The sequence below is a fragment of the Neovison vison genome, chromosome 3, assembly GCF_020171115.1.
Source record: "Neovison vison isolate M4711 chromosome 3, ASM_NN_V1, whole genome shotgun sequence".
NCBI classification, from domain to species: domain Eukaryota; kingdom Metazoa; phylum Chordata; class Mammalia; order Carnivora; family Mustelidae; genus Neogale; species Neogale vison.
Genome location: NC_058093.1, coordinates 172,498,179 through 172,510,200, shown reverse-complemented (window position 1 = coordinate 172,510,200; position 12,022 = coordinate 172,498,179). Strand labels below are relative to the sequence as shown.

Sequence of the window (12,022 nt, the reverse complement as noted above, 5' to 3'; positions counted from 1 at the left end):
ACTCGAATTTTGAAATAACTTCCCCTGTGGGTAAAATGCTATCAAACAGCATTGCATGCTACAGAGCAACTGTTTGTGGAAGGGCAGAGTCATAGTTGCCTTAATTTAAGAAATTGCCACAGCAACCACTACCCTGATCAATCAGCAGCTATCAGTGTAGAGGCAAGACCTTCCACTAGCAAGAGTACAACTCCCTGAAAGTTCAGATTTCAGACGATGGTTAGCTCTTTTCTTTTTCTTTTCTTTTCTTTTTTAGCAATAAAGTACTTTTTAAATTAGGGTATGTACATTTTTTAAGACATAATGCTATTGCACACTTAATAGCTGACAGTGCAGTATAAACCTAACTTTTAAAGATTATTTATTTATTTATTTGTCATAGAGAGAGAAGCAAGAGCAAGCACAGGCAGACAGAGTGGCAGGCAGAGGCAGAGGGAGAAGCAGGCTCCCCGCCAAGCAAGGAGCCCCTTGTGGGACTCGATCCTAGGACGCTGGGATCATGACCTGAGCCGAAGGCAGCTGCTTAACCAACTGAGCCACCCAGGTGTCCCTAAACCTAACTTTTATATGCATGGGGAAGCCAAAAAATTTATTTGACTCACTTTATTGCAATACTTACTTAATGTGGTGGTCTGGAACTGAACCTGCAATATTTCTGAGGTATGTCTGTAATTTTGATTTTTGAGTATATTTTATTACACCTGTATGTGGTACACATATAATTTGTGCACAAATAAGTACATATATTGGAAGTGCATGTTCAAAGATTTTGTACTGAAAACGTGTATAATCGAAATTATTTAGAGACCATTGGCAAACTGTATTTAGTCTTGAAATTGTGTTACCAACATGTTCGTGTTATAAAGTCACAATATATTTAACAAGGGGAATGATGGATAAGAGAATACTTAACATAAAGAAATACATACAAGTATTAGATAGATATAGTCTAAGCTGTTGATCTGAACTTCCTCTGTAATCCTGGACAAGTTACTACTTAATTAGTCCTGACCTCAATTTATTTTTATCAAATATGGGGATTGGGCTAATCTGAGGTTTCATACTTATGCTCACTTATACTCCAGAGGTTTTGACTAGTTCCTGTAGAGCCCCTGCAAAGGTAGGAGGAAGGAAAGACTACATGTAGGCTCTAGCCTTGCTATATTGCTTCACTACCTAACTCCCTTCATTGATCAAATGTACAGATAAGAACAGACGGTCTGTGGGGGTGGTTAGGGAAAAAAGAAAAACCACTGGGCTAGATCAGTTCTTAGGATCCCTTTTCATTTTAAGGGCAAATAAAATTCAAAGTTATTATAACTAATCTTTGGTATCAAAAACAAAAGCTTTTCTAAATATTTGATTACGTCTTAGTATAAAACTCCTGGGTGAGCTAAATACAATTAAATATGTGGAAAGCCATTATTAGTATGCTGTGCTTGATGTAAAATGTAAGGTTGCACTATGACGAATTGGCCTTTACTTGAATAGACTTAATTTACAAAATCAATCATAAGTATAACTTGGGTAGTAGCTATATTTTTTTTCCAAAAATAATTTTTTTTTTAAAGTAGGCTCCACACCCAGAGTGAAGCCCAGTGCATGGCTTTAACTCATGACCCAGAGATCAAGGCCTGAGCTGAGATCAAGAGTTGGGAGTCAATGAGTCACTCAAGTGCCCCCCCCCCAGAATCTTTTTATCTACTTATTAATTCAATTGATTAATCTGATTGGTTATCCTGAAAGGAAGGAAACCAGAAAAGATCCCAGAGAGAGAAGAAGAGCTGGCAGAGCTCAAATACTAATAGTGTCCTTAATTGAATAGCTGCAATTGAGTAGCTCTGGCAAAAGCACATTTTAAATTTCTGGGGTGAAAATAGTTTAAGGTGGACCAGAAATTTGACTGGCCTATTCTGAACAAATATTTTAAATCGTGTTTAGTCTCTCCAATTAGCTCTGTTTGGTCTTGGGGATTCTATATTGGTATTTTCCTCAGTTTTATTTACATGAAAAAGAATATTTTATTTATTTTACAACATAATAATTGGTCACATTTTACACCTCCTTTCTTTCCACTGGATTATTGTCTTTCTTCTTGGTTATTTGATTCTGAGGGAGTATTCCTGCTCCTGTGACTCTCAGGAAAAGCAACAATGCCTCCATGCTGGGCTGAAAAACAATGGTTTTAAATCTTACACACCATAATATTATTTAAGGGCAGCCAGAAACCACTCTTATGGCCCTCTTATTTTCCTTCCAAGATTGTCTTTTGTATTCAAGGGCTGAATCACGTCTAGGGTGGAGGGGCTTATCAATGGGCAAGGTACATGTAAACTCTCTCAGGAGCGTGTACTGTTTGGTCTACTTTGCACCCTGACTCCGCAGGAAGGCAAGACACAGCTTTCAAAGGACTTTGCACGTAGCTCACACTCAACACCATTCTACTCAGCTTAAAAATACATCCCTAATCACCCACTCCAGTTTGATACGTTTGAAATTTACACATACAAAAATACACGTAGTCCTTAATCTGTGCTATAATCTGTCTTTCAAATCCCATTAAAAAAGAAGACTAAAACAACACGGAATCCCCAGTTCACACTGTACACCTAGGTGCACTACAACTTAAAGACCGACTTCATCACAACTACCTGGTTTCACTGCCCGTGTCGCCATACACCAGATTCATCTAGATTTCCTCCAGCCCCACCTCCGGGAAGGTGGGACGGATTTCTTGCTCCGCCCCTTTTGTCGCAGCCAATGGAGCGCGCCGCACCACCCGTAGGCCCAACCCCGTTGAGCCGCCCCTCCAGCGCCTCAGGCTCAGGCTGGCCGTCACCCGCCACCCCCACCCCCCCAGCCACCGCGCTTTCCGGCCGAGCGCATGCGCACTCTCATCGGGCCCTGGAGAGAACGCTTAGGGATCGATTTTATTTTCCTTTCTCTCTCCAGTCGCGCGACTCTCCGAAACCCTTTCCGCCCTACTGTTGCCGTGGCTCCCCCTCCTAGTCAGAGAAGGTGCTGCTCCAGCCTTAAGTGCGTCAGTATCCGGATGTGGAGCCGCTCTCGCCCGGCGGGGACTCTGTGGCGGGGCGGAGCGCGGCGGCGTGCGCGGGGGCAGAGAGAAGGGGGCCCGTGGGCCCGGGCGCTCGCCGGACGCCGGGAGGTACCACCGCTGTCCACGGGGGAGGAGGCGGCGCCGGCAGTCGGGCGGCCACCCCGGAGCGAGGGACTGGGGGAGAAAAAAGGCCGGCAGTTAAGCTTGCTCCCCGCTGCCCTCGCCGTCTCCCCCGGGCTAGCTTCCCCCGGCCCCCTGCGCTCCCCGCGCTCCCGGCCGGGGGAGAGCGTGGTTTCCTGGCGGCCGTCGCTGTAGCCCGGCCGGGGAGCCCGGAGGAAGCGGGGGAGTCCCCGCCCACGGCCCCCTCCCCTCTGCCCGCCCGCCGCCGCGGCCTCTGAGCCGCTGAGGCCCGGCCTCCAGTCCGAGCGGGGGGCGCGGCGGCGGCGGCGACGGCTGGAGAGCGGTTGTGGTCTTGGCGGGGACCGCGTCGCCGCCCCCGTGAGTTATTCCCACGTCCCCCGGGGCTCCCTGCCGCTCCCGCCGGCGCCGAGAGTCCGGCCCGGGCCCAACTCCCTCACGGGCCCCCCGGCGGCGGCGGCAGCGGCAGCGGCGGAGCCCACCGCCCGGGCCCCGATGAGTAACTCCCGGAATAACCGGGTGATGGTGGAAGGGGTCGGGGCCCGGGTAGTGCGCGGCCCGGACTGGAAGTGGGGGAAGCAGGACGGCGGCGAGGGCCATGTGGGCACGGTCCGGAGCTTCGAGAGCCCCGAGGAGGTGGTAGTGGTGTGGGACAACGGCACCGCCGCCAACTACCGCTGCTCCGGGGCCTACGACCTGCGCATCCTGGACAGCGCGCCCACGGGTGAGTCTTGGCCGCTTGGCCCCGGGCCTGCGAGCGCGCGGGGAAGGGGCGAGGCCGGGTGGGCGTCGGGCTGCCGGGGAGAAGCCCGCGGTAGGAAGGGAGAGAGCCAAAGAGATTTAGGTTCAGTACCTGGTAAACAAAAACTTGCAGAGGAGACCCCGCTACCCCCACGGGAAATGATGGCAGCACCATCACCAGGATGCTTTCAAGCCTGGAAGGCACAAAGCACCGGGAAGACAACAGACTGTTCCCCTCCTCCTTCTCTAGGGAAAGGGTCTGGAGAGGCCTGTCTAATAACCCATTGAAATTAATCAGCCACCGAGTGATAACTGAAGAGAGGCTTGCCTAGCCATATGGTGTTTAGTTGACGGGTTACAATTGCCGAGGGGCCTCTGGTAGTTCGGATTTGTTGAGATATCATGTATGTATGTATGTATAAGTGTATGTATTGCCTCCTATAATACATAGAAGGACTTGGACTTCAATAGCTGAATGTTAATTAAGACCTTGTAGAATGATTTTTCATCTAAATTGTTTCATTACCAATAGAGGGGAAAATAGTCCAAGCTGTTGAACCATTTCCTTGTGTTAAATACTTTTTCCAAGTAGATTAGACACTGGTTTTTTGTCGTTAACATCCCATCTCAGGATATATTAGAGACTCACCCATTCATGCACAATGAGTCAAGGTCCTTGATTCACAAACATCAGGGATCTGTTTGTTACTCTAGAATTTTTTGTAGTGCGGTAAACTGAAGGCTTGTGCTCATAAAATAAAGCTCTAGCCTTATTTTTTTGGATTACTTTAATCAAAAATATTTTTACAGATTTGTCCATGATACTCTCTTTAGTAGAAAGTAGTTCAAATTTAAAATTTGTTACTTTACAGAATGCACAAATAAGCTACTTTTAAAAAATTGAGGTATCATTGACATCTGTTAGTTTTCTGTGTACATGATTTGATATTTATATATATTGCAAAACGATCATCACAATAAGTCTAGTTAGCATCCATAATCTACATAAGTTAATAAAATTTTTTTCCTTTGTGATGAGAACTTCTAGGATTTACTGCCTTAGCAACTTTCAAATATGCAGCAACACAGTGTTATTAATTATAGTCACCATGCTGTACATTATGTCCCATGACGTTTACTTTATAAGTGGAAGTTTGCACCTTTTGACACCCTTCACCCATTTCACTTCTTCCCACCTCTGGCAACCAATCTGTTCTTTGTATCTTTGAGCTTTTCTATCTATGAGCTTTTTTTTTTTTTTTTTTTTTTTTTTTTTAATTTTTTAAAGATTCCATGTATAAATGAGATCATAAGGTATATGTCTTTCTCTCTTTTATTTCAGTTGGTACAGTGTTCTTGAGATCCATTCATATTGTTGCAAATGGCAGCATTTAATTCTTTTTTTATGGTTGAGTTCATATTCCAGTGTGTTTGTGTGGGGGGGGGCACATTTTCTTTATCCTTTCATCCATCGATGGACTTACAGGTTGTTTCCTTGTCTTGGCTATTGTAAATAATGCTTCAGTGAACATGAGGATGCATATGTTTTTGAATTAGTGTTTTCCGTTTCTTTGGCTAGATACCCAGAAGTGTTGCTGGATCCTGTGGTAGTTCTGTTTTTGATCTTTTGCTGTTTCTTGTTGTTTTGGTAGTAGCCATTCTAGCTAGTGTGAGGTGATGTCTCATTGTGGTTTTGATTTGCATTTTTATGATGATTAGTGATGTTGAACATTTCTTCATGTGTGTTGGCCATCCGTATATCTTCATTGAAAAAATATTCAGATGCTTTGTCCATTTTTCAATCAAATTAGTTTTTCTGCTGTTGAATTGTATGAGTTCTGTATGTATTTTACATATTAATCATTATATGCATTATTTGCAAGCATTTTCTCCCATTCAGTAAGTTCTTTCATTTTGTTGATGGTTTCCTTTGCTGTGCAGTGACTCGTTAGTTTGATGGAGTCCCACTTGTTTTTGCTTTTGTTGCTTTTGCTTTTGGTGTCAAGTCCAAAAAAATCATTGCCAAAATCATTGTTAAAGAACTTACTGCCTGTGTTTTCTTTCCTTTCTTTTTTTTTTCCTGCCTGTGTTTTCTTATAGGAGTCTTATGGTTTCAGATCTTAACTTTAAAGTCTTTAATAAGTTTTGAGTTAATAAATAAGCTACTTCTAAGGCTTGATGATTGAATTTAACAAAGCCTAACAAATCTGAAATGGATTCCTGTTTGTTATTGGCAGTGACAAAAAGGAAACTAACACAAGTCATCTCAGTTTTTTTGAACAGATAATTCATAAAATTGTGTTTCTTTCTTTCTTCTTTTTTTTTTTTTTTAAAGATTTTATTTATTTATTTGACAGGCAGAGATTACAAGTAGACAGAGAGGCAGGCAGAGAGAGAGAGAGGAAGAAGCAGGCTCCCCGCTGAGCAGAGAGCCCGATGTGGGGGCTCAATCCCAGGACTCTGGGATCATGACCTGAGCCGAAGGCAGAGGCTTTAACCCACTGAGCCACCCAGGCGCCCCATAAAATTGTGTTTCTTAACTGGTTATTTAAACATTGGGAAAGACGTATATGCATGCCCAAAAGAAAAGATTCAACAGTACAAAAAGGGACAGCCATTGTTACCAGTTTCTTGTGTATTCTTACATACTCTATTTTTTGTAAGCATATTTATTAATATACTGTAAATCTACCTTTTTAAAGCACAAATGGTAAAAACTGTATTCTCTTCTGCACTTTTGTTTCCTCCACTTAATATATTGGGAATTGTTGCATGTTAGCACATGTAGGTCTATCTTATTCTTTTATAAGTGCATAATATTCCAGTGACTAGATACCATAATGTATTTAACTAGTGCTTTCTTGGTGGGCATTTTATATTGTTTCAGGTCTTCTTATTCACTGTTATACAGAATAAATCCTATGCATATGTGTTGAGTACTTCTGTTATAGAATTGCATCAAGGGGTACACATATTTAACATTTTGATAGATAACTGACTGGTTGCTGTCCAAAGACATTTTAGCACTTTACACTCTGACGTTTTACCTGGAATGAGGCATATACCTGTTTCTGCAGGCTCTTAAAAGATTTTACCTTGCTAGCTCAAGCTAAAATTTCACCACAGCTCAATAATTTGGAGTCATCTTGGTATTGGTAATTGCACGTTTATGTGGAAATTTAAATACATTTCTAGAGTAAAGTGTAACGAATCCTGTATTACAGTAATTTTTGAAGGGATATAATGTTGTCTGTGTGCTTTGTGGTGTGAAGTATATCTGTCATAGTTTCATTATCTTATATAAAAGCAGACGTTTTTAGAGGTAATTGTTTTAAAATCTCAGTTTAATTTACAAGATAATTTTACTCATTTAATTTGTTGTGTGTAATAATTCATCTTGTTCGTCTGATTCTTTTAGCAGACATTTTAAAAGCATTTCTAGATGCAGGGTAGCTAGCCGCCTTATGCAGTGCTGTTGAAATGAATTTTGATTTCTATGATTTAATATCTTTAGTATTTTTTTTTTTTTTTTTGAAGGATTGAACAAATCACAAACTTTTAGGTTTGGTTTTACGCCAGGACTATAATACTACTTTCAATTTTCTTTTCTCTTTTTTCTTCAAAATATTTGATAATTGATGTCTATTGGTACTTTATTACATTCTCAAGATTTATTAAATATTATATTTATTATATACAGTACTTGGTATTTCTTTACATAATAGTTAAAATAAAAATAAGTTTAATCTTGGGGCACCTGGGTGGCTCAGTGAGTGAAAGCCTCTGCCTTGGTTAAGGTCATGATCCCAGAGTACTGGGATGGAGCCCTGGCATCAGGCTCTCTGATCAGCAGGGAGCTTCCCCCTCTCTCTCTCTGCCTGCCTCTCTGCCTACTTGTCATCTCTGTCAAATAAATAAATAAAATAAAAAAAAATAAGTTGAACCTTTCTGAAATAATTTCAGGTTTACAAAAATTACAAAACTAGTAAAAAGAGTTCCCTTTTGCCCCTTGCTCATCTTCAAGTATTAATATCTTACAATTATTGAAACCAGAAAAATAACATTAGTACAATACCGTTAACTAATCCACAGACCTTATTGAAATTTACAATACTATTACATACAGTATTTGAGCTGCATGTGACGCTGTCAAATTTTCCAGCTCCAGATTGTCTGTCTTTACTCTTGTGGTATTATTTTTTTTACTTTATCAGTGTTCTTAATCTTTTACATTTTTTTTGTTTGTTTGTTTTGCTTTTTGTTCTAAACAGCAGCTTAAAGTTCCAGTCATCCTACACTGTTGAAGCCAAGCTCTGCCCTTGGGAGAAGATATGACATTGTCATATCTACTTAACTATCATATCTTACCCAGTATTCAGACTACTGAAATCTTACCTCGACTATAAAGCTTCTTTTTTTTAATGAGAAAAATCGACCTTTTAATATTAGCTTGTAAGTGTGTGGTTGGGAGCGACATAGGTAATTATATTACCAGGTATGGGAGAAAGTTTTCAGTTAGAAGTTAGAAGCCAGCTAGCTGGCTTTTTCCTTTACGTATGAGATAAATGGATTAGATAATTTTAAATAGAAATTTTCCTCTAGCTGTGAAAATTTGATTTGATGTTAATAGTAAAGAGCTAATAACTATTCATATAGCTAACTCAGAGCTAACCTGGAAATAAAAATTTAAAAAGATGTATTTCACCCCAGTCAGATGACAAAAATTAAAAGTCTAAAAATAGTATGTATTGATAAAGAATGTGGAGAAATTAGAACTCTCAGGTTATTGGTGGGACAGTAAATTGATAGAACCACTTTAAGAAGCAGTTTGGCAATCTTGTAAACTTTACAACGCACATATTCTGCAACTAAGAAAATCTTCTAAGTGTATATCCATGAAATCCTTAGGCACAAATCCATTAAAAGGTATGTGTAAAGAAATTCATTGCAGTATTGTTTATAAAAGCAATAATTTGGTAACTACTGAAAGTTTTTACATAATTTGTATATCATGTTACATGAGTCTCACAATAAAATATTAGCAGCTAAGGTGAAAGAATGTATATATATAGTATATACAAGTATACTATGTATATATAGTATATTTTTACCAAATATTTGTGAAGTAAAAAAATAGTTTTCAAAAAGGTACTATAGATGGTACTGTGCTTTATGTAAATTTTAAATACTGAAAAATTATGGAAAAATATATGCAGAAAAAAGATTAACACCTGTACTGGAAAGGATCCAACCATCGGGGTGGTATTTTGATATTTTGCTTCTCATCAGAATATTCTTCGTTTTAAAAATGAGAGCAGTATGATTTTTCTTCTTTTTTTGAAAATCTTATTTTAATATATTAGTAAATCAAGTCTGATTCTAAATTGATTTTGTTTCCATTCTTGATTTTGCTAGATGCTGTAGCTTTTAGGAGACCTCAGAAAGATAGATAGTTGATCCAAAAGAAAGAAGTGCATTTCTTTTTTTTTTTTAAGAAGTGCATTTCTGAATGTTATGCTGGTTATTAAGCTCTTGTGTCTTGGCTTCAGCCCACTCTCTGTATTGTACCTGGTGAGGCTGTGGTAGGACTCTGCATATTCTTTTTTGCCATCTGGATCCTACTTGGTTATGCAAATAGGAGATGCTCAAAGGACACTGGAAGGCTGGAGTGGGAGAAGGAACTTGCTCTTTTCTGTTTTACTAGCTTTCTTTTGGTATCATCTTATCCAGTAGGGTTTCAGTGTCAGTATTTGATTCTAGTGTACTTTGTTCCAGTATAACCAGAAATATCTTCAGCTTGCCTCCACTCACTGATACCAGCACCAGCCGGTCCGACCCTTTTATCAAGGTCTGGATCCTAGCCCTATGGGATGCTTTTTAAAAGCCTCTCTTATATTTTAGTACTCTCATTTTTTCCCCCCTTGTTTACCCATTTCTAGAAGTGATGGATTGGTATAGTTTCTGTCTCCTGACTGGACCCTAATGAATAATGTTTACTAAATCTTAATCTTATTTTTCTATTACATTACCAGTTAAGTAAAATTTTTATTGAAATTTATTAACTTTCTCTCCTTTTTAATGCTAATCATTTCTTATGTATGAATTGGAAGGTGTTTCTCTTTTATATTTTGAATCAATGAATTCTGAATTTACTGAATTTAAAATGAAATAAAATATTATTTTCTTTCAAGTATGAATATGAAAATTGGTGATACACATCATTTTGTTATTAAAGACCGTATAATGATGGTAATATCTCCAAATACCAGTTTTCACCTTGCTTACTCCAGTTTCTTTTGGGCAACACATATTTTCTCACATCATCTTTACCTAGGACACATTAAATGAACATACTTAAAAGATCTTATAAGGAGCATACCACTAATGCCTACTTTTGATCCCAGAAAATGTGTGTAATTTTGAAACATTAATTTTTCATTTATTTTGTAAGTGAAAAATATGGAACGCATTCTTTTTTTTTTTTTTAAAGATTTTATTTATTCATTTGACAGAGAGAGATCACAAGTAAGCAGAGAGGCAGGCAGAGAGAGAGGAAGGGAAGCAGGCTCCCTGCTGAGCAGAGAGCCCGATGCGGGACTCGATCCCAGGACCCTGAGATCATGACCTGAGCCGAAGGCAGCGGCTTAACCCACTGAGCCACCCAGGCGCCCCTATGGAACGCATTCTTAATTTTGCCTCTTAAACACTTTGTCTCAAGATAATCAACAACATGTTGTTTTGTGTCATTAGCATGCATTCCACAAATCCACTTAATTAGGCACAAAAAAGCTGCAGTATGTCTTAATGTGCCAGAAGTGGGCAACAGTGGTGGGCCCAGGTGTTCTCAGTCTCTCACTCGCCTTCAGTACACCTGTGGTATGTGTTTTTATACAGGGCCACTGACGGTGTTAGTGTCAGCTGACTAATTTACAGTTAGTAAAACTTAATTTCATTTTTAGATTTTTAGAAAAAAAGTAAATGTAAAAGTAAAAGTTTCAATGAAAGTCCACAACCCCCTTTTTTTAGAATGCTTGGGACTAAGTTTATACTTTTGGATTTTAGAACTATAATATGCTGTGTTTGCAACACTGTACATAATACCCACTTTGAAGTTCACAGCAGTACCATGTAATCAGATAAATTAATATTTCTGCAGGGAAGCATAAGAATAATGATACTAAGGGGATGATAAAGACTACCTACTATATATAGCATTTTGTTGTTCAGGATCAGGGTTTATCACTCATTGAGTTTGCTGCTAGCTTACAAAAACGCTTAGAGTTTGTGATTATCAGTTAGACATCATGAACTTCCATTTTCTCTTGCATTTCAAGGGATCATGTTCTGTATCTCCTGAGTTGTATACCTCACTTTGGAAACCATTGCTCTAAGTCACCTAGAAGGAACTTTTGCATTTTAAGTACCTGTAGGAAAATGGCTTTTTTTTTTTTTTAAGATTTTATTTATTTGACAGAGAGAGATTACAAGTAGGCAGAGAGGCAGGCGGGGGGGGGGGGGAAACAGGGAGCCCGATGTGGGGCTTGATCCCAGGACTCTGAGATCATGAGCTGAGCCACCCAGGTGCCCCGGAAAATGGCTTTTTAAAAAAAGAATATTCCTCCTTATCATCATCATCAACAGCAGCCCAGAAAATGGCTTTTTAAAAAAAGAACATTCCTCCGTATCATCATCATCTTCTTCTTTTAAAAGATTTTATTTATTTATTTGAGAGAGAGGGAATAAGAGAAAGACCTCAAGCAGATGGAGCAGCAGCAGGAGAGGGAGAAGCAGACTCCCTGCTGAGCAGGGAACCCAATGATGTGGGGCTCTATCCCAGGACCCTAAGATCGTGACCTGGGCTGTAATTTACTCAGTGTTCACCATTGGAAATATAGTTATCTCTCACCAAAGTTATTACTATATTATTGACATATTCCCTACATTTTACTTTTCATCTCTGTGAGTTATTTACTTTATAACTGGAAGTTTGTACCTCTTAAACCCTTTCACCTATTTTGCCTATTCCCCTACACCTCTCCCTTTTGGCAACCACTAGTTTGTTCTGTATGTTTATGAGTCTCTTTC

The 12,022-nt window shown here is 39.8% G+C and overlaps 1 protein-coding gene across 1 annotated transcript in view; it reads left to right on the top strand.

Annotated features, from left to right (window-relative positions):
- Positions 1-3,635: 3,635 nt before the first annotated feature.
- Positions 3,636-12,022, top strand: part of MIB1 (MIB E3 ubiquitin protein ligase 1) — a 137,085-nt gene continuing 128,698 nt past the window's right edge. The window contains exon 1 of the mRNA XM_044243294.1: positions 3,636-3,920. Within this exon, the coding sequence (XP_044099229.1) occupies positions 3,692-3,920 (229 nt within the window). The 5' untranslated portion in view covers positions 3,636-3,691. The remainder of the gene's footprint in view (positions 3,921-12,022) is intronic.